The following is a 27,686-nucleotide window of genomic DNA, read 5'->3' as shown; positions in this document are numbered from 1 at the left end:
ATATCCAAACTCATTTATCTTGTAGATTTTTTTTTTTTTTGAGGAAAAATCTTGTAGATTCTTAACATTGAAAAAAAACATTCTTTAAGTAATGAAGGTTTTTATTATTTATTTTTTAAAGTGAGATAATAATAAGATAAGATAGTTTTTAATAAATAGTTATCTTAAGAAAATGTTATTCTTATATAAAGCTATTAATCTCGTAACATTGTCAGTGTTATGCTAGATAAAGATGTAACTTGAACCTAACTCATTTTAAATCATATTTTAATTCTTTGAGCTTTAAAATAATTGGTTAAATTATGTTAAAACTTAAAAGTTTTATAGTATAAATATTGTTTAGATTAGGTCCCAAAATTTTAATTTTCTCAATTAAAGTTCCAAACTCATGAAGAAATTTCAATTTGACTCTCTCCTTATCCATCCTCGTTATCTATTTCATTTTTATGAATCTAGGCAATAACAAAGCAGAGAAAATGGGAAACCATTGGCAAAACTTTGTGTTTTATTTAACCAATTTCAATTTTTTGGCCATTAGTTTCAATCTCTAAGTGAGGTTTTGTCTCTCTAAAAAGAACTTCCTCTGTGTATCATATAGCTATCAAATTAATTTATGAACAAATTCTAGGTTGAATATAGGGTTTAATCAATAATTTTTCATTTTCATTTCCCTTTTAATTCCTAGAATAATAGAAATGAATAATGAAAATAAACAAAGGTTTCTAATTTAAATGCATATGAGAGAACATTTTTTGTGATATCAAGGCCCATTTGGTAGCAATGTTTAAGTATTGCTCTTCAATTTTCAGTATTGTAGAAATAAGTATTTGAATGTTATAGAAATACATGTCAGAAGTATTATTATTGTTTAAATATTGAAAATTATTATTTAAACAACAGTAAATGGGAAATTTGCTAAAATTATTAGTGATTTATCTTCAATGGCCTAATCAAGTTTTGGGTGAAATTTCAAAGTGTACGTTTATATTAAAATCTTATTTTATCTTCTTCTACATGCCTTTTTCTTAAATTAAAAAAAGAAAAAAAAAAAAAGGATGGTTTAGGTTTGAGAGTCTCAAATTTATTTTATTTGAAGAAAAGAAAAATTATACATTTTGCTCAAATACATAGGGTCTTTTTTGCTAAAATATATAGGTTGTATCTTAGTCGCTTTAATGAATTGGACTATTGGAGTAGACATTAAGGAGACAAAAAAGTGCGTACCAAACCTGGATAACGTGGAGCAATTCTGGTGGACCACCGTGTCAACCTGGGGATTGGAACAGTGGCTATTGGGTGCAATAGCTTTTATAGCTTTTCACGAAAGTCTCACAAGTCAGATTTCAAATTTTGTGTTGTGTCCACACGGCCTGATAGACAGGCAGACAGCTAAGGACTTATCTCATAAATCTTTGGTCATCCACTTAGTCAGCTACGTGGCACTTTGGGTTCATGTGGGTCCCACTTTATCCACAAGATTTTTTTTTTTTGTTTAACTATTATTGTGATGACGACAACGTGGCCGGCTTCTTGTCTTAAATGTCTGCCAAGTTGCTTATCTCTCTCACTGCGATGCCATGCGCTTTACGGATTAAGGGTTTGGATCCGGTGCAATAGCTAGTATTACATTGGATGCAATTATAATTCATCCACTTACATTAATTTTTATTTTTTAACTTTAATTTTTTAATTTTTAAAATTTTTTTTATTCAATGGTTGAGATTGAAAATTTCTTTTTTAAACTTTCAATCTTAATCGTGTATTACTATTGCATTAAGACCCACCTTATTGGATTCCTCTCCATATTCTTGTATATATATATATATATATTATTAATTTGAATAAAATTTGGTTATAAAATTAGTTGTAATCTAAGACCGTAACATTACTCAATATATTTTAATTGGAGGTTAATTTTGACAAATTTAATATTGGATTACTTTTTTTTTTTTTTATATTATCTATACTTATAAAATTTCTATTAATAACTATGTCATTAATAAATTGTTTAAATTACAAGTTTTTGTAATTTAAAATTATATATAAATAACAATCTTATAGATTATATAATAAATAATATCTAATTGGCATAAAATTTGACATGTTTATTAAGAGTGTAAAGAACACACAATCCAACCGTTAAATTTTCAAAATATATAGTAATATTAATGATATTGAGTAAGGTTGTAACCTAAAACTACAACCAATTTTGTAGCTAAATTTTGTCCCACAATTATATACCCTCAAATTTTAATAAAATTTTAATTTCTACTTTCAAGTTTTTTATTTATTTATAATTTTCAGTTCAATTTATAATTTTTATTTATTTCTAATATAGTCCTTTGATGCAACTGGACTTGGTTTGTCCATCAAATTGATTACGTTTTGAAAAGTGAAAATAACAAAACTAAAGACGAGATTGGATGAAACTAGAGGAGAAGATTGAATTGGAAAAAAAAAATTAAATTCAAAGGGTTAAATGAAAAAAAATAAAACCAAGACAAAGTTAGAAAGTATTATTACTATTATTATTATTTTAGATTTCAATTTTTCATAAGGTTATTTGTTTAGGAATTAGGAATATTATAAACACACTTGTCTAGGTTGGGTATTCACTTTTTGTCACATTAAGAGATTAGAATGAATTACCTCACTAATAAATTGTATTTTTAGGAGGCAAGAAAATCTTAAATTATATTGGCACATTAGATAATATGATAGATTCTAAAGTATGAGGCTAAATTTATTTATGAATTTGAGCTTTTAAAAAAAAAGTTTCTTAGCATGTTCTAACTTTCTATATGACCTATTAATGCCTTTATGTAGATTTTTTCGTTTCTTTTTTTGGTAGAATTCTTGAAATTTAGGATTAAGTTTTTTTTTTTTTTATAATAATTTTTTAATTTTTAAATAAACCTTAGTCTTTGGCGTCTATTAAGGTACATAGTTGGGTGAACTTTGGCTAAACCGCTAAAGTAATATTGCACCACCAGCAAATCTGAATTGAGGTGTTTAAAGTCTTCAGCAACTTCTTCTTTAATATATATATATAGAATAAAAAAGCCTTCAGTACCTTGTTAGTTGTTAGTTACCTAACCCTTTCAAGTCTTGGTATGGTGAGTTTGTCTGGCCTCTCCTCTTCACCTCCCTTGCCAAAAAAAAAAAAAAAAAACCTTTGGCTCTAATAGTCAAAGAAGCATGCAATTGATATTTGGTGAGGTTGGGATAATTATAACTCATTAAATTCAGCAGATAGAACGATACTATATGGTTACGGCCAAATATGAAATTAACATTTAGTCACCATTTATTGAGTTTTTTTCATAAAAAATTAAAAAAAAAAAAAAGAATAAAAATGCACTTAAAAGTGAATAGACTTGCTTGCTTTTTATTTATTATTTTAAATTTTTTTTATAGAACTTTTTCTATTAATTACATAATTTCAAATATGACATGCCGCAATGTATTTACTGTTTTTTTTTTTTTTTTTTTAAGAATGGATGCCAAGTTATAATAAGACAGAAAAAAGAGAAATTACAAAGAATTTCTCCTTACAAGAGGAGCTATACCCTCAAGAATGGCCTCAAGCTAGACCTGTAGGCTGCAACTCATTGCTTGACTTAGAACATTTGACAAGAAAATGGGCAACCGAGTTACCTACATGTTTGATACAAACAAAATTACAAACTCTAAAATCATTTGCTAAAACAAGAGAGTCCTGCTAAAATTAATGCAGTTGTTGTTGATGCATTTAATAAGAAAATTGTAATTTGAATTCCAGAACCTCCTAGAGACGTAATTTGATGACGCAATTTTAATTAGACTTGGTGAGTCATGGTACTGTGACACCAATCTTTGTAGCTCATACTTTTCTTTCTTTTTTTAAAGAATCGTAGCTTATACTTAGTTACGTTTAATGAATTCATTTAAGAACCTATACTAAAAAATTAATATGATTGATGTTAAGCCAGACTCTAGAAAATATTTTGCTACAAATTTGTAACGAAAGCATCGTAACAACCATTCAAATTCTCAAAAAAGCAGTAGAGACAATTATGAGCTAGCTTAAAGGGGGAACCCTCTTTTTTCAATTTTATTTAATGGTGTAAGATTTTGTACTTCCGATAATGTACTATCTGGCCCTTGGGATTCTCAAAAAAAAAAGCTATCTGGCCCTTGGGATCATCTAAGAGACTAAGACCTAGGTGCTCTAGGTTATTTTATTTTTTTCAGATTAGTTCGAAATTCACATCTATATATAATTGAAGTATTTATCGCCTTTGTCACTTATTCAACAATAGATTACTTACACCAATGGATGAAATAATTGAAGTATAGGTCCAATGAAATAATTGAAGTATAGGTCCACATGAGGTGTCTTATTATGAGAGAAAATTAGTTGCCTTCTAAAAAAATATAGAAAAATTATTCAATGGGTAGTGATTGTTTTCTTTCAATTGGATTGGTATAATTGAACCCAAATCTTTGGTCCTAAAATCACCTCAATTTTAACATTTATCCCTGAAACTAGTGTGTAAACTTATGCATATGAATGAATGCAATAAAAAACAATCACAATTATAAGGTTTAAATTATACATTTTATTTTATTTTATTTTTTTAAGAAGAGATTCAAATCATACCTTTCTAAAATATGAATTGGGTAAAGTTTTCTTGGCTCACGGAATGAGCCATCGTTCCAACACTAGGACCTAAAAAAAGTTAAGACCAGTGCGCCACATAAACTCAAGAAAAGCAAAGGAACGAGCCATGATTGCAACACACAGGTGCAAAAAGGAGAAAGAACTGGTTGTTTCTTTGGGACCTCTCTCTCTCTCTCTCCCTTTTTTTCTCTCTCTCTAGCTTTCAAGTTCTCTCACTTTCTTGTTTGCTCTCTTCTACATGCTCATGAAGAACGTATTCATGATGCTGCACCCTACACTGTACAAGAAACTAGTTGGGAGTCTTATTTATCTCACAGTTAATTGATTAGACATCTCTTATGTAATTCATATTGTCAATCAGTTCATGGAAACACCACGGTCAATTCACTATGTTGTTCTCATAATTCTTCGGTATTTGAGGAACACCTTATTCTATAGACTTTACTTTGTCTTTCAATTGTTGGTAACATAAGTTTTCATTGATATCACCAAAAACAAGAAGCATTTATAGATAGATGTTAGTTACCACACCAAAAAAAAATCTACTCAGTGACTCCATTTGTTGGAACAAGAAGAAGTGGGTATCGTTATTGCTTGCTCCTGTATAGGAGCAACATATCCAGCACTTGTTGACACCACGGTCGAGCTTCTTTGGTTGCATTGGCTCATATAAGATATATGAATTGATTGCTTTATTACGGTACTAGTTTACTAGTATATCAATTGAAGCATTATTTTAGATGGATAAGACTTAATTACAGTATTTAGATGTTGTTCCTTAGAACATTTGCAGCAGTGGAACTAAATAGCTATATAGCTATTTTAGCTCCACCAAAACACCAAAAAGAAGCATGCAGCAGTGGAGCTATACTTATTTTTTTTTAGCTCCATTGCTATAGTGCACATTTATAGATAGATGTGCACTGTAGCTGAGAGCTAAACAAAAAAAAAAAAATTTTTTACTCCCGGCCCGATTAAAATAATAAAAATGGTTCTCTCTCTCTCTCTCTCTCTCTCTCTCTCTCTCTTATAGTGCTGAAGCTCTCATCATCGCTCAGAACTCTCTCAGGCAAACTCTCTCCACGTCACTCTCTCAAGCTAAGCTCCGTCATTCACCACCGCCAGCTCGACTCATTCTTAACGTCACCGCCACCGAAGCTCGACGTCACCAACCCACCAACTGTCCCAAGCCGCTGATCAGCCTCAAACCCACGCTGCCATCGGCCTCAGACCCATGCCATCGATCGCCTCAAGCTTACTTCTCTTTCATTTTCTCTCTCTCTCTCTCTCTCTCTTTCTCTCTCTATCTCTCTCTCTGTTTTTAGCTCCAATCGGGTCCCACATTACTCGACTCACCTCAAATCGAAGCATTCCGTTTCGCTTTGCACTCATCATCATTGTTTATGATCACTGATCGATGATTGACATAGGTCTCGTCGGCCTATACTGAATCGGACAGAGTGTCAGGCATGGGTTTCAATTTGACTGTGTTGATTTTTCTGGGTTTTTGTTTTGTTCTTCTTCACTGGTTTGGTTATGTTGATTTTTCTGAGTTTTTATTTTTTTTTTCTTCACTGGTTTTGATGGGCATGGTGGGATTGTGGTTGTGCAGTGATTTTTATGGGTTTGATGGTGGTTATGGTGGTGTGTTGGTGGTTGAATGAAATATTATTTTATTGTAGTGTTTATATTATTTTATTGTATTAAAAGGTAAAATAGTTCCACTGCTGTAGGGTGTGAGAAGGTAAAATAGATAAAGTGACTTTTTGTGTAGCTAAAAAACTAAAAATTTAAATCCGCTACTGTGGATGCTTTTAGGTTCTCATTTTAAGATTCTGTTATGTGGATTTTTTCTTATAAGATGAAAGTATATTTTTTAATTAAGTAACTACATGACTGAATTTTAAAAGAAAAATCTAAAGAACAGTATCTAAGGTACAGTTTGTCCTATTTAGATTGTCCATAATAATGATTGGTCATCACTTTGTTCATCACCATTTGCGTCAAGGCACACTATAGTTATGTTATGTCTCTCCACAGGATCAACTAATAGCATTTTTACTAAACCTCATCCATCAAGCTGCTTCCGTGATCTTATTAATTTCCAAACTCAAATTGATTTTGTGCAACCTAACACTAGTTTGATGGGGTTTGTTAAGAGTACAAGCCTATCGTGGCTAAACGCACTATGCTATACTTTTATTTCACTCCTATTCTTGCCAATATAAAAACTTGGTGGTCTTTTCAATTGAGTATTTGCTTGGTAAAGGGATTAGAATACAAATGCCCACCAAACACTCTGGCTTCAAGACTTGGCTAACTTTTCTTATTCAAATGCAATTATCCCCGAAGCTGACTCGGAGTAGGCCAGCCAATCAGGGTCACTTTCTAATCCGATTAAAAGAGAAGTTAGTGTAGGATCCAATACAATATTAGTAAATTATAATACAAACAACTTTTCACCATGTAAAGGTTGGAATATTCAAAGAATAAGGTCAGCCCATCGTGGCCTTCTCTGAGTTCTCTTCCTCCATGCATCTAGATGGTTTTATATATATACCTAGGAATATTATTACCCTTCATTGTCTTTTCGGCTTTTGTATTCACTTGGTGCGTGCTTGGTTTCTTTATTAAAAATTTATGTGACATAACTTTGAATTTTTTAGATGGGGCAGCTGACACAGACTTGATATATAAATCATAGAGGAAACCATCTGCCAAACTCATAGCTTTATGCTTTATGCTGGATAGGAAATGGGGGTTTTTAAATTGTAATTATCAACTTAATGTTACACAAAGACAAGAGAGCCTTCTAGTTCAATGGTCTATTCTCCTTTATTAAGAGAAATAGATTTAAATCTACTTCTCTCATTCTACTATCAAATTAAATAAATAATTAATTAATTTTAAAAAAAAAAAAAAAAAAACTATAGGGGTATTCGTAATATGCAGTTATGCACCATAAACTTCAAAATTTTTGAAATCAATAGCCTGATATGATAATTTACAATATCCATCTCAATATCTAAACTAGTACAAAAATTAGTAGAAATTAATAGTTTAGTGGACAATTATCCACCTAAACTATAAAAATATTGGAAATGTATACTATAAGCTTTAAAAATATTTATAATTTGCATCCTAAACTAAAATTAAAGAACAATTTTGTTATTATTATTGTTATTTTTAATTATTTTTTATTCGATAGTTACAATAATGAAAAGATGTGATTCAATCCTTTATTCTACTCATAAAAGAGAGGAGATCATGCTACTGAAGTACAAAACTCTTGAAAATGTAAACCATATTTTTTTCTTTTAAATAGGTTTAAAAAGCGAGAACTAAGTAAAAAATTCTCATTTCACTGTCCTTGTTGGCATCAAATATTTCTTAATATAATGGTTTTTTTGGACGAACAAGATATGTGCATTTTGTTTTGTTCAAGTCATTTACGTACAATGTCATTCTCTAATATTTTATTACATGCTTATCCGGAACTCAGCACCAAAACAAAACAAAAAAAGGTTTTATATGCTTTGGCCTTTGAGTCACCAAATTTTAACTTAATCTCTCTATTTTATTGGCATAAGTAAGGATTTAGCAAACGAAAGAAAAATAAAAACAAGAAAAAGGAAAGAAATGCTCTTGCTTCTTAAGAGAAACAAAAGGGTTGAAATAATTGTTTAAGTTGAAAGATCAAATGGGACAAAGAGAGTAAGAGTAATTCTGTAAGTTAACGAAATACTTTTTTGGGATGTGAATGTGATTGTTGTAATAGACATCACAACGGCATGCATCACAGTTTGGACTTGGACCAACGTGACTATAAGAAACAATCTTATAGGAGACAACTAAAAATTAAAAACATACCACAAATGATACCAATTTCTAAACTTGCCAACATAAACATATATAATATCAATGATAATTTTTATTTTTATATATTTTTTTGGCCGAGCTTAAGGTCCTTAATTAACCCAAAATCTTTAAATTAAGGAACATATTTTATGACAAAAGCATGATGACATTATTAAAGAGGATATTTCATTTCATGTAGGGTGAAGCCGAAGCATATAGGAATGATTCAATAAGGCCAAATACCGACACGCACAAGACAAATGCATGTAAGAAGCTTGATTTGGTTTTATTTGGCCAAGTCTTAACACTATTTTTTGTTGAATTAAAATTCCATGTGAAAGGGCAGCTAAGTATGTCGGTCTCTCTCGACGCACCACGTGTGCAATTCCTAATGGATAGTCAACATCCAAGGTGGGAAAGTAAGACCCAAGTCCCATACTGACCCAGCTAGGTCCAACCTGAATTCTCAATTCTTGTTGGAGTTCAAAATTTGAGTACCAAATAAATGGTTGTTCTTTCTAAGTTTAAACTTCTAAGTCCCAACTTCTACTTTGAATTTTTGAGTCTTTTACTAATATGCATAACACACGCAAAGGCTAACTTAAGAAGATTCTTTGAGCCCAAAAAACCTAGACTTTTTATTTATTTATTTATTTTTAATATGTATAAAAATTGTACTAAAACAAATCCAAACAAGGTTCAATAGTTTGGTCAAGAAAAAATTAAACCCAATCGCTATACAACATGTAGGACACGTTGTCACGTGATTGGTGGCTTTGAAGTCATTATTATTTATTTATTTATTATCAACCATATTTTTGGTGGATATCGATAAAATCTAGTACAAAAGTGACATGAACCCACCATGATTTTCTTTTCTTAATAGATAGGATAAGGAAAGCAGCACTTGCAAACAACTTCTTGGTAGAAGTTGGAATTGGCCACGTTTGCCAGCATAGTTGGGTTGAAGACACAGAGAGGGTTGTGAAAGAAAAGAGAAATTTGTGCTTTGATGAGAACGGGTCTATTTCTTGCACACCAACCTTTTTTTTCCTTATTCTTTATCTTATACTATAATTTAGTAGTAGACTAGTAGTATATGATTATGTCTTTCCTTATCTCTTTGGGTATTGTTCAATGCTCCTTCCTAGGAAGCTGCTTCCATTGTCGACATATACGGATTAATTCAACTATGCATAATTGCATATTCCTTGATTTTTTCCATGTGATTCCAAAGAAGAGCGTAGTTTAAGTGGGAAAATTATCACAATTTAGTGACATGAAAAACATAATGTTCCAAGTTGGAATGATCTAAAATTTTTAGGGGTTGCTTTTAAATATGTGGCTGATAATGAATATGTGGATGTAACCATTTTTCTCCATAGGGTGGGGACTGGGGAGGGGTGTGACCTTGGTTTAGATTAAGATGTAACATTTCAAAATTTTCCATTTTGGTATTTATCTCACTTTATATGTTATAGCCTACCAGTTTGGGCTTCTTGAAAGGCCATCTAGGAAGTAATTTACTTCATATATCCACATTAAGCGGTTGTAAGAAAAAGAAGCTTTACCCAATTGTTGATGTTTATCAAAGTATAGTATTGAGGTTAAAGCTATGTTAGTAGGGATGCCTAGGTGACTAACCTTGTCTGGATGAAAGTGGTTGATGATATACTAAAGTCTAAAGGATGAAAGTTATATTCCTACCTAAATCTTTAACTAGTTCTTCAAATCCATTTTTATCTGGTTGGCCTCATAGACTCACTCAACCATAATTTTGTTTAGTTGATGTTGTTCACATTCACATATATAACCAAAATGAAGATATGCAATTCAAATTCCATATTAGTTTCCCCAGTTGATAATGTTTTGTCAAACTCTTGGATCATAACAAGATCATGTACTTCATAGTCACTTTCTATTTTCTATTTTCTATTTGAGAGAAAATTTTTCCTGCAGATAAAGATTGGGATACTTCATCCCCTTAGACCAACGAAAGGACCAAAGGCCAAGAAAAAAGAAAAAAAAGAAAAGAATAAAAAGAAGGGACTCATTAACGTGGGCCAAGCTTCGAAAAACGTTTTGCTGGCCCATGATTTGATTGAGCAAATAGATTCCAGTTTAGTACTACAGAAAAATGGACAATAATGGGACAAAGGTCCATACGATGTGCAAGAACAGCACATCACACATGTGTATAATATATATCTCCTTGAGAGAGAGAACCTTCGAAGCAAAGTCATATGGACTTTCAATGTTTGGCTCTATGCATGGTTAATCCTAGCAAAAGAAAATGTTGAGAGAAACAACACCTATCTATTTGTCAACTATCACTTTTTATATGGATTTACTTTTTTTTTCTTTTTTTCATTACTTAACCACATGTCAAAGACTAGTAAGAGTTGTGGCACAAAAATTGTGCCCCAAGACTTTCTCCTATCCAATATCTCAGTTCACGGCTATTGTACTTGTACCAGCAAAGCCTTGAAATAAAACACCTTACATCTGGCAAAAAGTTTTATAATATTTTTCATCACTACAAAAAAATAAGCTGCCTGAACCTTTGGTGAATTTCGGAGAGCCTGGCTTAATATGAACAATGCTATATACTATTAAAAAAAAAAAAACAATTTTTTTTTTTTTACAATAGTTGAATTTGCAAACTTTTACAAGTTCTCATATAAATCCACCACTAAAATTATTTTTCACTAAACACTAACAATTTGCCGCAACATAATTATGAAAAATTATCATTTTTTATGTCTATAAATTTTATGCTTCATCATATTCTAGGATGTATTTAGGGAAAAGTCAGGTTCTTTGCGTTATTAGCTTCTCAGTTGCTATTTTACCAACCAAGACGCTAAAAGAGGGTTTTACCTAGATATGGGTACCTAAAATTTTTGCGAACTGTGAATAGTAAGGTTATATATACACAATCCTACTGTTCATGGGTTGTAAAAATAAAAACACATTTTAATGAAGTGAGAGAGGAAGAGAAGGAAGAGAGATATGGAAAAGAAGAGAGAGAGAGAATTGATTTGTTTATATTATTTGTTGGTATAATTTATTTATTTTAGTGAGTTGTATATAAAAATAGAACTAAAATATTATGTAAGTTGTAAAATGAGATAGTAAAATAGATAAAGTAAGTTTTGAAAATATATAATAGACAGTTTTTGCATCCGGGTGCTAAAGCTAGAGCATTTCTGATTTTGTTTGAATAAGAATGGTAGGTATGGTCCCAAAAATGGGTCCTATAGTAAATTATTGACATGTCATTTCTCTACCTAATACCTACAGTAAATTATTGTGTCTCCCTTTTGCAGTTTTGTATGCACATAAGAATGAAAGAAAAAATAAAGTCATCTTTCCAAAAAAAAAAAAAAAAACAACAATGGGCAGACAGGCGATAGCTAATAAATAGTTCAAAAACGCAACATTGATTTGGGCCCTCAACCCCCAAATTGGTTGGATTAGGATTGGGATTGGGATTGTGAGAAAATCCCTCCCAATACAATTATCTTATCATTATCATTCCAATAACTGTGGAGACCCTACAACCACGTTCCTTAACAACTACAAAGAAGACATAAGTCATCAGTGACATGAGAGGAGATAAGTCATCAATGAAGACATCAACAGTCCTTGTTCCATTTAATTGCATGGCTAGCAAAACCAACTAAAGTAGCTAACCCTCCAACCTTTTTTAGTTAATATGTGAAGTGTAGACACTCCCTTTGTATTCTTCTAAAATATGAGTATAATTATCAAAACTATATTGGATATTGAACCGCTAGGACACTACGACAATGATTCATAATTCACCCCTTGAGCCATTGATTTAACTCCTATTAAAATTATTAAAAAAAAAAAATTGTAAGAAAAGTAGAGAAAAATGGGTATTTGTCCATAATTTACAAACTATGTAACAAAATGCCCCAGTTTTGAAACTATTTAGCAAAATGTCTATATTTTTGAAACTCGATTTTAACAAAATCGAGTTATAAGTGAAACTCGAAATTAATAATGTTGAGTTCTATGGATATTTTGCCACTTTAATTTTTTTGAAAATTTAAGTGAAACTCGACATTGCTAATGTTGATTTCCACTTAAAAATATACATAGAACTCGATTTTGAGAATATCGAGTTTTACATAGAACTCAATTTTGATAAAATCGAGTTTAAAAAACAAGAACATTTTGCTAAATAGTTTCAAAACAAGGATATTTTTCTGTATAGTTTGTAAATTAGGGACAAATGTCCATCTTCTTCAAGAAAAGTATACATATATAACAAATATGCAAGTATACTTAATTTTGAAACAATACAAGAAAAGGTACATCTCCAATTGAAACCTACTCTTTTTATTATTCAAATTAAATATTACAAGTCTGAAGATATATCTAATGTTATGCTATTTAAAAATTATTAAAATGACGTGAGGCCATATATACTTTAGGTATTAAAAATATATATATATTAAACCGGAAAATAAACTATTTCCATTTCATTGAATAGATCCTATGCCCTCAAATTTTGCATGATTAGACAACTTAACTATGGTACACTTAAGATTTTGGTAAATATGGTCATGCAAACCCAAGCAGACCTCAAGCTAGTCAAAATGGGAGGGCAATTCTTCTGTGCCTCTCTCAGAGCTTTTACATGTATTTTACATCATTTATGGTTAATAAGAGTGGACTTGACTAGCTTGCTCTAACCCTCTTTCAAATTCAGCAACCAAAGATATGAGGCCCAACCCTGCATGCTCTATAAAAACTATGAACTTGCAGATACCCTATCAAGTTTCCAACCTAGAAGATTACTTCAAATTCAGCACACTCCAACTATATGAAACAAGTTGACTTCCAAACCCAATTGTAATTTCACATTTTTCATTTGTATTCGAAGAATAGGTAAAGCCAACACATAAATGGCCTATGTTGCTCCAGAAACAAGAATAATGAACATCTGTCCCAAAAGTGAATATTGATTAAAAGAATTCATTGAAACCCTTAATAGTCTTCAAGCTGGGTCATAGAAATATGACTAACAAGTAGGAACCAAAAGCAAAATATTTATAAGGAATGGATCATGTTCCCACTAATTTGAAAATAAGATGAATTGAATTCTGCAACAGAATGGTAGACAGTATCACAAAAAAAAATTATGAATAACATATTCTATATCAAGGATTTTGGGCAATGTTTTTACATTTTAGAATCTGATCATAGAGTGCTGGAAGAAAGAATTTTTACAACATACATGTTAGTTTGGAAGGATAAGTAGCAATTCAAATAAGGCAGAAACAACATTTATTTGAAAGATCTAACAGAATGAATCTGCAATTTCTAAAATTTATCACTACCGCACAAAAAGACTTACAATGGCACTCCAGTAGTCCGCCAACTGAAAGAAAATAGAGTTAACCATATAAATAGTAACACAAAAGATCAAGTCAATTGAAGAAGAAGCTATCCATTAATCAAATCCAAACTACCATGTTTACGCATATGTGAGAGAGAGAGGAGGGAGAGAAAGAGCACATACATGCGCACAAACAGGGAGAAAAGCAAGTATACCTGAGTCAGAATACTTTTTCCAGTCTGACCTTCAATGACCAAGCCTGCGGTGAGACCAATCATTGCCCATGCTCCATTAATTGCTTCAATTTCACGTCTTCTCTGCAATCACAACATAGTTCCAGCCAGACTGATAAGTAACTTGAATCACAGTAGTAACTTACAAACAAAAATGCCTTTGTTGTCACATCATTGACTGATAAAATCCATCTCATATTAGGGGGAAAATAAATTTAAAAAATAAAAATAAATAAAAAACGAAAAAAGAAGGAATTTAACAAACTTGTTCCTCTTTTCTTATCACGAAAACTTATCCTTCCCTAAAAAAAATAAAACATATGTCACAAATGCAAATTCATGTCCAATATGGGACTTCCAAGGTTCCTGCAAAGAGCTGGGGCAAAGATTGATCTTACTACCAAAACATCTTTAAATTCAGAAGATAATTCATCCCCACCAACAGCTTATGAACCAAAAGATTATACTTAACAAAACATCGAATTTCCTTCACCTTGAATTTCTCTTTTGCTTTAATTTCTTGCATTTGTTTGGCAGCCAACCGCTTGGCTTCCAGAGGATCAACCATGATCACTTCATTCTTTGGGCCTCCTTTCCTTGAAGACACCTGTACATTCATCCATTTATTTTAATGAGTACATCCATAATGTAAAAGAAACATAGGATAAGAAGCAGAATATGATTTTATTAGTGTTAGGCATATTATGGCCTAAGTGGCCCAAACCAATTGTAGGCTTATGTACTTGTAGAAGAAGCAAGTTACCATTGGATTAGTCTATGGTTAACCTTAGATTAGTCTAGAGTTCTCTAGCATATAAACCCTACATTGGGTTCATTGTAAATTGAAGAGCTTAATAGTAAATATGCAGCCATTAAGGACTTTTAACCGTGGATGTGGATCATCAGGCTGAATCATGTAAAATTTGTGTTTACGCTCTCTTTCATGCTTCACTTATCATTCAATCACCCAAAATCACACTACTTTAATAATTAGAATGGGCAGCAAGTAGAAATTCAATAAAGAAAATATTTTTTCTACCCATAGGCTCCAACTTGATTGAGCAACATAGCACTCAAAGGAAAAGAAAGTACACAAAAATAAAATGTAAATTGCACCCATCATTGAATCTAACCCTGTGCTTTGGATGAAGTAAATGATATTACATGGAAAATCTATATCAATGGAATTAATGATTCCATGACTTAAAATCCCATCAATTTACCAATTTCATTTTTTGGATATAATGTACATTAAGGAAATTCAATTCATCTAAACCAACAAAATTCCATAAACAACAGCAATAACTAATTAGTGAGCACCTTCATTCTTCAAACTAAGTGGGCTTTTAATTTACTCTAGTTTTAAGTGTACCAAAATTTTCCAAAGGTCTCAAGCTACATTGAACTAGCCACCTTCTTAGGGCTGGAACTTAGCCATGTAGTAGCATCAATTTAATAATTTATTTTAATATAACTCTGCATCAACAAAGGTGTGTTTTAGCTATTCAATGTTGGAGCCGCACTTGATGTTGAGGTGGTTGAATGAGATGCAATTGGAACAGGGAAGAGTCAGCAGCTTGAGCAACTGCTTGATCCTCTTGTTGTACACATACTGGGTGGAATCCGACTATGAAGAAGTTTTGGTTGAGATGCATTGGGCCTTTTATTGTTGGTCAAGGGCAAGTCTCTGGTTGTGTTGTTGTAGACACTGAGGACTTAAAGGTTCTTAAAGAGGGAGAACTGGAAGGGGAAGGTGCCAACAAGACATTGAGAATTTGCAGAGGGACAGGGCAGAGAGAGAGAGAGAGAGAGAGAGAGAAGAGGTCAAGGGGATGGGGTTGGAGAGTTGGTTGGCTGCAAGTAAGCAATGGAGGGATTGGGAAGAGGAGGTGGGTAAGATAGGGGGAAGTGTACCAAAGAGGTCAAAGCCAGATATTTCGAGGGAAGCCACTAATAGTATTTTGAGCCCTCAAATCTCAGTTAGCATTCCTGCTTGAAACCTAAAATTACTTCTCGTGAACACCCAAACAAAGAACTTTTTATGAGAGAATTTAAAATTCTACATTGTGCCTAAATTCAATTTGCAAATTCCTTACCAAATGTACAGTAAGTGATTAAGAATGTAAAAAAAATCATTCAGAAGATTAAATATAGAAAATTTTGAGCAAAAGTACACCATTCTGGTTCTCAGATGGTTAAACATTATCTGGAAAGTAGTAGTCAATTTTCTGATTACCACGCTTAGGTCCCATGAAAATTTGAGCAGAAATAGACAAGTTTAGGCAAGGGCAAGAGCCGAAATGTTATAAGGGAAAAAGGAAACGAGTCAATTTGCTAATACAACTGCAAAATGTAGATACATAACAAAGGACACAATGCTTACCAAAAATCATGTCTATAACCATTTATGGATGATTCCATTTTTAGGCATGCACCATCAACCAAGCAATTACTACTGAATCATCTAACACACATCTAGAGTCTAAACATTTTGCTACCACAAGGCACTAATTAAATCACCAACAACATACCTACAAACCTTTGATCATATTCAAACCAAAAATATTGGCATTAAACATGTGGAAGCCTTGAAGTGATGCGTACATTAGGGTTGGCCAAGATTCGAAATGCTTGGCCTCTGGTTGTGTTGATGAACATGCTTGTGTCTTTGTCTCTTCTCCATCCCCACCTGAGATTTTTTTTTTTTTTCAAATGAAAGTTTAATATACTGAAAATAATTTATAGATAAAAAAGGGAGGAATGCTCAGGCTTTATCCCTCTGAACTTTATATATATATATATATATATATATATTGATAAGTAAACGTAGCTCTAAACTTTGAATCTGTTAAGATGGTAAAATAAGAACTCAGAAACATATTGAGTTTTGGGGATCAGATTCCTTTACAGAGGTGGACACAACCCTTTGTTACATACCGAATTAATCAATCAATCAACCATTTTATGCTTTTCCCCATTTTAAGTCAATTTCTACTTTTTTCTTGGGTTCTTGTACTTTGATTATTGAAAAGAATAATCATGCTGCTTCTTCCAAGCCACATTTGTCAAGTCATAACTATGTCAAGGCATGAAAATTCCTAATTTTCCTTAAGACTGCATATGAATTTCAATTATTAAATAGAAATTTTGTTCTGCAAGAGGACCAAAATAGGCCAGTACAGTACTTGCATCTCCTATTTCTAATTATTTATTAAATTCTACCTTAAGATCCCTCCTGCTTTTCCACTTACAGAAAGAAATGATATTTGAAATTGGGAAAACACGCTCTAGTCAACTCAAAGTACATAATCCATATGCCCAAATCTTGATTAATCCAGACAATGTTTATCACATATTTCCCAAGGGATAAAATCATAGTGAAGCAAGCTAATTCATATAAAATCTTCTATAAGTTCCAGATAATGTCAAAGTTTAATAGTATTTGGGGAATTTCAAATTTTGGTTTAATCTGTAAGCTGATGCCCCTGACTAAAATGGGTCTCAAGGGTTTTAGACACCTTACCTATTTGGGGAATAAAAACAAACAAATTGTCATTTGGGAAATGCAGGCACGATTCCCAGCTCCACACTCTCCTTGTTTACTTTATGATGAATGATTGATTTTGTATCCTTTATTAGTAAATTACCTCACACACATTCTCTTCCAAAGACTCCCAGAATTCCAGAAGTGACACAAAGATCCACAAAGTGAAATTTCATAGAAGCAACTTCCAATATCTCATTCAAATTTTCACTCATTCATCATGAATAGACTCATCTGTGGATAGTTTTATCAACAATAAAGACCAAGAAAGAAACAATTTATGCAATGTTTGTATGATTTGGTGATACATCAAGCATCAATGCATTTAATGATATGAATTTCATTATTTTTGAATTTTCACTTTCGTCCCTCCCTACATAGTGAGGTACACTAGGCCAGAAAAGCTAGCCTATCTACAGGAATAAAAAATTCTATTTTTCCTTGGGTTGTTGGGGTAAAGAAAAGAAAAACTTTGAATCAAACAGTCACTTATTCCCAGCAAAACCATCACAATTCCAAGTTTAATCACTTTCATAACCTATTGTCGGCAGTCAGTACCAAAAATAGCACTAATCCCTTTTGTGTCATATTAGAATGTTATAGGCCTTGTTATAAAAAAAATAATAATAATAACAATAAAAATAAAAAAATAAAAAAAAAGGGGGGGGGGTGTGGAGGGGAAGAAAAAAACCCTTGGGCTTGTGACTAATTGAGAAAATGGAGAGAAAGCATAAGCAAGAATTAACAAGGTTTTGCCTAACTGCTTATGTTTACATAAGAAAGCCCTTGACTGATACATCTTTCCTATTGAAGTTTGCATGTTAAAATGAACCCAATGTGGGGTGTATGTAAAGTATAACCTCTACTAACCATAAAATTGTAGTTGCACTACATGTAGGATTAGATTAATTTTTCTTGTTCTACAATTACATGGGTAATTAGGCCTTAAAATAGGTTTGGGCCTCTTGGGCACAATATCTCTAACAATCCCAAACATACTAGTAAATTTTGTGGATAAAGATTTGATTGATAAAGGTTAAAGCAAAGCAGCACACATGGTAAGAGCAAGAAGCTATAGATAGATTTTCTTTTATGCCCATAACTTTGTCTTATTAACAGCTAGCTTGGAATTTAGTCTTTGATTTTGGAATTTGGCAACTGTGGTTATCTCGAAATGCACTGATATTTAAACATGCAACCAACTTGATCAACCAATAAATAAATCAAACTATACAACTAGCATTGGAATTTTACTATCTAGCCAAACTGGAGATAATAAAAGCACCCTGCATCACCAGACTGATTACCTGGTCACCACTGGCTGCCCCTTATATCACCCTTAACACCAATGGGAGTGTTCTAGGTAATCCATGAAAGGCAGGCAGAGGGGGGCTCCTTTGAAACTGGCAAGACCAACAGATCAAAGGATTTTCTCTCAACCTTTGGTACCACCACCAATAATATGGCTGAATTATGGGCAGTAAGATATGGTCTTATTTTAGAAGTAAACTCAATGCTAGTTCTTAAGTGGATAACAACCCGAGGAAATATGGCCTCGGACATTTCTGTGTTGGTCTGTGATTGCAGGAACCTGATGTGGACCGTCCTTCCTAATCACGTATACCTTGAATTCAATAGGTGTGCTGAAGGACTAGTGAAAATGGGCTGAAACCAACCTAGTTACCTTGAAGAATATGCTCAGTGCCCATCTTTTGTGTACGAGTCTTTTGAATGGGACCTAAGACAATTGAGCACCACTAAGGAATGCCCATTGCATTCAGGAATTTTGAGATGTACTTGTTATATATAAAAATAAATAAAGCCCCCCTTTTCTATCCCAAAAAAAAAAAGAAAAAAAAAAGCGTAGATATGATAGATTTAAGGATTGCAATTTCTTCAAGGTTACAAATAAATTTTAACAAATAAGCAGAGCAGTCCACTTATTACTACAGTACTTGTCTAACCAAAAATGGGCAATTTTGAAGGCCAAATATAGCTATTAATATCAGTGAAATTCTCAGAAACCAAACGGAGAAAAATTTCAAGAAATTAACACAGAAATCCACTTATTAAAGTAATTGAAGAAGTAGGTATCTGAGATTTGAGGATTTAACTCATAAAAATATGAACTATGAAATAAATAATAAAAAATTCAATATCTTTCACAGTACACAAAAGAAGGGTAAAGAAATAAAGAAGAAATCTGGAGGTATTATAAGAAGCAGAGCAAAGTGAGATTAAGGATTGGACTTACTTGGGGAGAGTTGCAGTTGCAGAGAGGTGGTGGTTGGGAAGGGATGCTGAGTATTGAGAGGGAAAACGGAGGCCTCCACTGATGAGCGGTAGAGACGTAGATGCCATCTCACGTGTTCCTTTAATTTTCTATCCCTTTGTTTTTGCTTTTATATATATATATATATATATATATATATATATATATATGTTAAATTACAAATAATATCCCTGAAGTTTTGGATTGCTTGGATTTTGATTTTACACTGATTTCGTTAGCAAAAACATACATTCGATTAGTTAGTTTTGACCATCAGTTAGTGTGGCTTAGTGGTTGCCCCCTTCTTGATGGCTGTGCCAGGCACGGGTTCGAGTCCTCATACCCCATAGGTGTGGGGTTTGGAGTTTGGTTTCTAAAAAAAAACAAAGTGCATGGGTGGAGTCCAAGTCGCGGGCACCATTATGTGCTGGTGGTACTCACAGGCGATGTATCTGTGGGGTGTGGTCGGCTGTGATATCACACGTGAGCCACCCTTTTTGGTTTCTCAAAAAAAAAAAAAAAGATTAGTTAGTTTTGACTGTTAAATGACATTGACGTGTCCAAAATCCAAAATCATACTATGCCTTAAAATTATGGCATCCAATGTTCAAGTAGTTTTTTTAGAAAAGACTTTTGAGTAAATCTTTCTTTGTGTAAAACCATTGAAAAAAAAAAAAAAAAACGAAGAAAAACTTTCAAAGATTTCCTAATGATGTGGTTGAGTTTGGTGATGTGAAACGGTATTATTGTGTTTTGTGTTTCTTCTTGGGCAATAGGATGCCGTTTTGATATAGCTAATTTGGCAAAAAATAAAAAATAAATAAACACATTAGCGTGTCAACATGTCATTTAATAGTCAAAATTAATCAATGGTGTATTTTTGTTAATGGAACTAAATTTCAGTGTGTAAAATCAAAATTCTCAAACTTCAGGATATAAATTTTAAGCAACTCCAAATTTCAAGGGTGTATTTTGCAATTTACCCATGTATATATATGTATTAAAAGTCAAAATTGAGATGAAATCCAATTAGCTAAATTGGACTCTAGTTGTTGCCTAATTTTAGGCCACCTGTCTTATGTAAGTTTATTTAAAATATTTTTGTTCAAGGTGAGTTAATGCCGTGCAAAAATCAAAAGGTTTAACATAAATAAGTCATAGAAAATCCAATATAAAAAAAAAGTGAGTAAACTCATCATCTAATCCGTTTGACACCCCAATTTGGCTTCCCTAAATAAAATAAGAAAGCTTGTCATTATTGCAGTCTAACAATCACTAGTACAAACAAAAGATCGATAAAATGCATGTTACATGTTTACATGTTATTGCAGCAAAGGCAGAGGAGCCCATCTGAGATTTTGTCAAGATTTTAATTTCACATATGTGACAGCCATAGTTGTTGGGAAATTTAGACCCCGGTTGATAGAATTAACAAGTTTTAAATCCAAGTTGTTAATTAGATTTATTATGAATAAACCTTGTTAAAAACAAACAAACATCAATATCATGCACAACGGAATAGTAAATAAGACAAGATATGATGACCCAGGAAAACTAAATGAAACAATTCACAGTAAAAAACTTGGGGGGAAACTTTCCCGAAAAGCAATTCACTATAGTAAAGAGAAGTTTCAGATCTAGTGCAAAACCTTTATCCCTAGACTCTACAATCCCTGTAGATGAACTTACAACAGAAACCTTCTACCACTTCGGAACCTCTAAACTCTTCAATATATGAACGCCACCCTTTTACACGAATCCTAGTACGTGATTAACTCCAGCAACTTGAAGATGTTGTTGGTTGCAAGGTTCTTCACTTCATTAACAATGAAGATCAAGAAGTACTTGGTTACAAAACCTTAAGGCGCAAAAGGCATAGTAACTTCTTGCAGAGAGAATAAGGCACTAGGTCATTTTCTGCATGTGTTCTCCATGTATAACGGCCTTTAAAATAAGCCTTACATATGTCTAAGGTTATGAGAAAAGAAACTCTACACATACATATCAGCATGAGCCGAAAATCAGTTTTGGAAAATCTTATTTTGTAGATTTCAATAGATTTAGCTTCTGTCAAGCTTCGTTCTTAAATCTCGATAGATACTGTTTTTGTCGAGGTATTTGTCGAACTTTAATAAATAGCTTTTTTTCACTTGCTTCTTGGTCCAATATTCATGGCTGTAATACTTGACTTGAACTCTTGTTTCTTGAAGTATTAAATTCACCCTAGATCTACGCAATTACAAGTAAAGTGCATTTTGTCAAAGGATTAGCCAATTACATAAAATATGTCCTTAACAATAGTGTCTTTTCAGTTAGTAAAAACTTTAATCTAGCTGGGCTTGAAAGGGCATAGTTGTCGAAAATGAAATTGGTTATCCTTAGCGTGTAATGACCGAGAAAAAGAGGAAGAAACCTAGGTAGTTCCGAAGTAGTGCTTCGAGACTACTTAAGTATTACCTGTGAAAAGGTCTCTTCTGGCTCCAATTATACCACATGCCATTACCTGGAACAATACTTTGAATTAGCACTAGCATTGGGGGGGTGCAAACACCCCTAGTTGCTATTTTACAACCCAAACCACCTAAAACCCACTCCATCTAGGTTTGTAAACTTAAAAAAATTTGCAACCTTCGAATAGTAAGGTTGCATATTTGTAACCTTACTATTCAAAGGTCGCAAAAAGAATATATTAGTTTAATCTTGTGACTGTGTGTGAAGAGAAAAAGTGAGCGGAAGGAAAAAGAGAGAGAATGATATTTTATTAGGTAGTTTATATTATTTTATTGGGTTGTATGTAAAAATAAAAACTGGGATGTAGGGTGAGTTGTAAAATAGATAAAGTAGTATTTGAGGATGCAAAATAAGGATTTTTTTTTTTTTTTTTACATTCCCGGATGCTAATGCTCACAGTCTTTATGGTCAAGTATGTATATGTAAAGCTTGTAAAAAATTAGCAGCATAAAATTGACTATAGAATTCACACTACCTTTGCTACATTGTCATTTCCCACCCCCATAGTTCCGCTAATACAATATCTCTTCACATTATCTACTTTTCTTTATATATAGATCAATAATTGGTGGAGGTTGATATAAGCATCGATAATTTTTGTTAAAAACATTAGAAAGTGCCACTTGAATTGCAAGATTTTTAGCTTTAAATTATCTAATTGAGATAGCAAGTCAAAACCAGTAGTTAAGATACTCATAAGTTAGCTAATTGAGATAGCATGTAAACAAGTTGATCTTTGTCTAGTTGTGAATTTTTTTAGTTTAGCTCGACAACAAAAATAAAATATTCAACCTCAACTTAAGATCGAACTAAGCCTACAAATAATGTTGGAGCTCAAGGTTGAGCTTAATCTCTTAAAAAATTATAAAAGCTCAAGCTCAATACTAAGCTCAAACTTGAGTTAATATCAAGTTTTTTAACTTAAAATCTAACACAGGTATATTATCAAGCTCATATTAATCTTATTATCAAGTATATATGGTTTGGACGGGTGGTCCCAAAATTTTAATTAATTAAAGTCTTAATAAAATATGAGTTTATTTGTGAGCTCATATCAAGCTTAATACCAAACTAATAAACGAGCTTAAACTCAGCTTGTTTTGTATCAAATTTTAATGTTAATTGTGCTTAGGCTTGATTCCTTTATGTTGAGGTCTAAAAGGTCACAATATTGCACCAAGGCCCAAAATGGCATAGAGAATTGAACTCCATAAAAAAATAAAATACTTCAGCCTGCAATAAAAAAAAAAAAAAAGAAAAAAAAAGAAAAGAAAAAAAAGATGGTAGGCCCAAATCCATTAAAGGTTTTAAGGAGGAAACCAAACCCACGAATGGATACGCCGTAGAACTCATGAAACGAATGGAAGAAGAAAAGCCCAACCCACCAAAGTCAGAAAATCGCTAGGGAGCTTAGTGGTAAGAACTGGGCTGGGATACTTAGGGACTGCTAAGAGCTCGAGATCCTCGGGATGTGCAGCAAAGCCAGGGTTGGATTAAGACAGTTCAAAGGGGGTGCCAAGAAACACAAGGAACGAGAATACATATGTCTCTATCAGCCATCCAATGATGCCGAAAGGAATCAGAAGGCTTGGGAACCAACAATTTATGAACAAGGGGTTGGTACCTCAGGGAACCTAGAAAGAAAAACCATGAAGGGAAGTGGCTAGGAAAACTTTAATCTGGCAGGAAGGAATCAGCTCACTTGGGAAAAATGACAAAGGAAAAGGTAGCCAAAAGCTGAGTCTGAAAATGTGAGGTTTAGAAGCCTTGAAGGAAGAAGGATCAAAAGAAGAAAATTATGAGAAATGAGGAAGGGTCCAGCCACCAATGTTGCTGGCACAACATTGGCTCTGGTAGCTAGGGGAGCAAATGGGGGGAATCAGTGGTACCCTAGGAACCCTAGGATGACACTATTAAAAGGGGAAGTAGCAAACAATGAAAGACATTCAGCAACGGTGAATTAGAGTAGAATCATTGAGAAAATTTTGTTAGAATTCAATAAAAAGAAAGAAAAGAGAGAGAAATACTGCCTGGAATCCTCACGTAACCACTAGAGAACACACTCGGATTCAAAGGGATTTAAACTTTGCAAGTCTTAAAGGCCTGAAGATCCATCTAAGTCTGTGATTTTTGAACTTATTTGGACCTTGTAACACATCCTAGTGAGCATAATGTATTACACAATTAAGAAAGTAATGGAATATTTTACATTGTCTTAAGGACCCTTAACTTTTTATTTTGTGTCTTTCTTTACCACAACAAGTAAAGGGCCCAAGGTCCTTGTTTCTACTTGGGCCTAGGTACTATCCAAAAAGGACCCACACACTTTATTAAATAAGCTTAAAACTAAGGCTTAAGTTTGACTTGTTTATAAACAGACAAACATTAACAAACATTTTATTGAGACAAACTCGATTTGTTTATGTATGACTTAATTCATTTACAGCCCTAAATTAATTAATATCATGTTATTTAAAATTGTAAGTAACGTGTCATTATGTGTATTATTAGATTCAAGAAATAAAATTTTAAATTGGCAAAATGGTCTGTTAAGATTAAATGAAAAATATTATCAGTGAGTACAAGGGGGCAAATTTTTAGTGTATCATGCATGCATCACGAGGACACATGCTACTTATTGAATATATATTTGATCATATAATTTTAAACATTTTACTATATCTAACACGGTAATTTCAGGTTTAATTACTCCAAATTTCGTACCTCATCGTAGTGAACCCTCAAACTGGAAATACACAAGTACAACGCAAACAGAAATATGATTATAACAAAGCATGATAGATTAGGCCAAGAGGGAAAAAGACAATGAAATAAAACAATTTCTTTTACATTGCACAGAGAAACATCCTTCCTTTCTTAGGGAATATCTACACTAACCTCTGCTACAGTGGGTATTTTAGTGCATTTTAAGCTCTCAATCTCTTTTTCTCCCTTGTTATTCTTGCACTCATAGTAGAGGACAGTGAACGCCATCAATTCAAACATCTTGATCAGCCCCAGACAATTGACCAAAAGTAAATCAATAGATAGTTTAATTGTTGTTAATTGTTTGCTGTTGAACATTAGGTACATTACCAACCCAAAACCCGGAATCATAACGAAGGATAGTATTCCAAACACAATATTCAGAAAAAAAACCCATTTAACTTTAAGCCCTTTACTTGCTCTGCAGCCCTTCCTAGTGCGTCAATTCCACGTTTTTCTTCTAGTACCGAAACCACAAATGCTAAATACCAAACAACAGACAAGTAACTAAGGAAAACCACAGTTAGAATGAAAATTATGGTTGCAGATAAAGTTATATGATCTGAAAAAATCAGCACCAAGGGAATGAGAGTTGCCCATGTGGCCATGTTAGGAAACTATAACCTAACTCGAACAAAGTTCTGTAAAAAAAAGTAATGAAAGGTCTCTTCCATGATTTCACTACTCGATCAATAGTAATACTTTGATGGATATGTCTATTCCTCTATGTGTTGCCCCTGATGCTAAGATTGTGGTTGCGGCACAGAATAAGGATGTGACATAGATGGTAACAATGAAAATCCATTCCAACCCAGCAAAGAGATGGAGATCTTGTAGGGAATTAACTCGAAATTCCTAAACCTGTGAGAAACAAAATAGAGAAAACACATGCAAAAAAAAAAATAATAATAATAATAATCACATGCACAAGACAGTATTTATGTGGTTCGGCAATTTGCTTACGTCCACAGAGTTGCAAAAATTTCACTATTATCAGGGAAAAAATACAAGTGCGGCAATACAATGTTTCAATCTCTCAAAATGACAACAACCAAAACCTTAATCACCAAAAAACATTTTCTACATCCTGCACACAAGTTTCACAATGGGCTACAAATGGGCCAAAATTTTTTTCTTCCATGGACTAAGCCTCAGAAAATCTTCTATTAAAAACCACGTAAAATTATTCGGGTCGGGTCGGGTCGTCAACTGGATCAAACATAAACTAGGCTCCACAAAGTCCAATAGATCTTCCTACAAAAGCACAAACAAGACTAAAAAAATGAGGGGCATTGGAGTTGCGAGCTGTAGGGAGGTGGCGTTAGTGATAAGATCATTGAGCAATGGTTTAATATAGAAAATGTTTGCCAACATGAGCAATGAGTGAAGAGAAAGGATGAGTAAAGTGATGAAAGCCATGAGCTTCACATGTTTTAAGAAATTTTTGAGGGATTCTCCAAGAATTTCAATAAAACCTAAAAGTGTATCCAACTCCATGGTGCTAGCTAGGGAGGTTTGATATTTGATACTCTTTGAGATAGGGAAAAATAACAAGATAGAGGCTGCTTATATAACAATGCAATCATGGCAAGTTGAATTAGTCTATTTCTACTATATTAAAATAACGGAAAAAGTCTCTTCATGGATTTTTTTTTTTTCTTAACTTACATATAAATTAGGAATAGGATAAATTACATTATATAGTTAACCTTTTCCCCTAAAACTTTTAGAGGCTCTTAATTGAAAATCAAGGAATAAAGATTAGACATCTCTTGTTTCGAATCATGAATATGGGTATATATATATTAAAGATGTAGAATGAAGAATTAATAACCAAATGATTTTCAAGCATTGGCAATAGAATAATGGTGAGAAAATTCTTAGGTATTCTCAGAGTACGATGAAATTGTGCTCCCTCTTCTCACATTCATGGTGGACTCCACCATGAATATGAGAGCCCACATGAATATGAGAGAAGGGAGCACCATTTTTCATACTTCAAAAGTACTTAAGAATTACTCATAATGGTGGCAATTCCCTTTCATGATTAGGATATTATTCACTGTAAGGTTGAATTTATTCAACCATCTAATTGGCTTTATTCCGTGCTAAATTTGTTTGTAATTCAGCATTTAGTAACCCTGTATTTAGGTGGGTTTGTTGTAAGGGTAGTGAGTGAGATAGAGTGAAGTTTGCTCAAGAGTGTGCAAGAAAACAGAGACTCGCGGATTGGTCTCGCGGGTGACTCGCGGCTGCAAGTCGCCAGACGCAGCACACGTGCCAAGCATGCCGGAAGGTGAACAGTCATGCTAGCTGGAGCACTACAGGACAAAACAGGACAACTGCCCATACGGTTATCTCGCGACTGGATCTCGCGACTTAGTCAAGCCGCGAGCCACCCCTGTTTTGTAAATCCTGACATTTCACATTCCTCTCCCATTCCAATATAAATACCCCTTTTACCCACT

The 27,686-nt window shown here is 33.0% G+C and overlaps 1 protein-coding gene across 1 annotated transcript; it reads right to left on the bottom strand.

Moving 5' to 3' along the window:
• Window positions 1-13,689: 13,689 nt before the first annotated feature.
• LOC115977352 lies at window positions 13,690-20,133 on the bottom strand. The gene is made up of 5 exons (XM_031099172.1): window positions 19,924-20,133; window positions 16,730-16,814; window positions 14,619-14,732; window positions 14,108-14,209; window positions 13,690-13,934 (listed from the first exon to the last, which is right to left on the bottom strand). The coding sequence occupies exons 1-5, from the start codon at window positions 20,028-20,030 to the stop codon at window positions 13,890-13,892; spliced, it is 453 nt and encodes a 150-aa protein (XP_030955032.1). The 5' UTR covers window positions 20,031-20,133; the 3' UTR covers window positions 13,690-13,889.
• Between the last annotated feature and the right edge of the window lie 7,553 nt (window positions 20,134-27,686).

The sequence above is a fragment of the Quercus lobata genome, chromosome 2, assembly GCF_001633185.2.
Source record: "Quercus lobata isolate SW786 chromosome 2, ValleyOak3.0 Primary Assembly, whole genome shotgun sequence".
NCBI lineage: Eukaryota > Viridiplantae > Streptophyta > Magnoliopsida > Fagales > Fagaceae > Quercus > Quercus lobata.
Note: the sequence above shows the minus strand (reverse complement) of the source record. Positions and strands in the feature narration are given on the sequence as shown.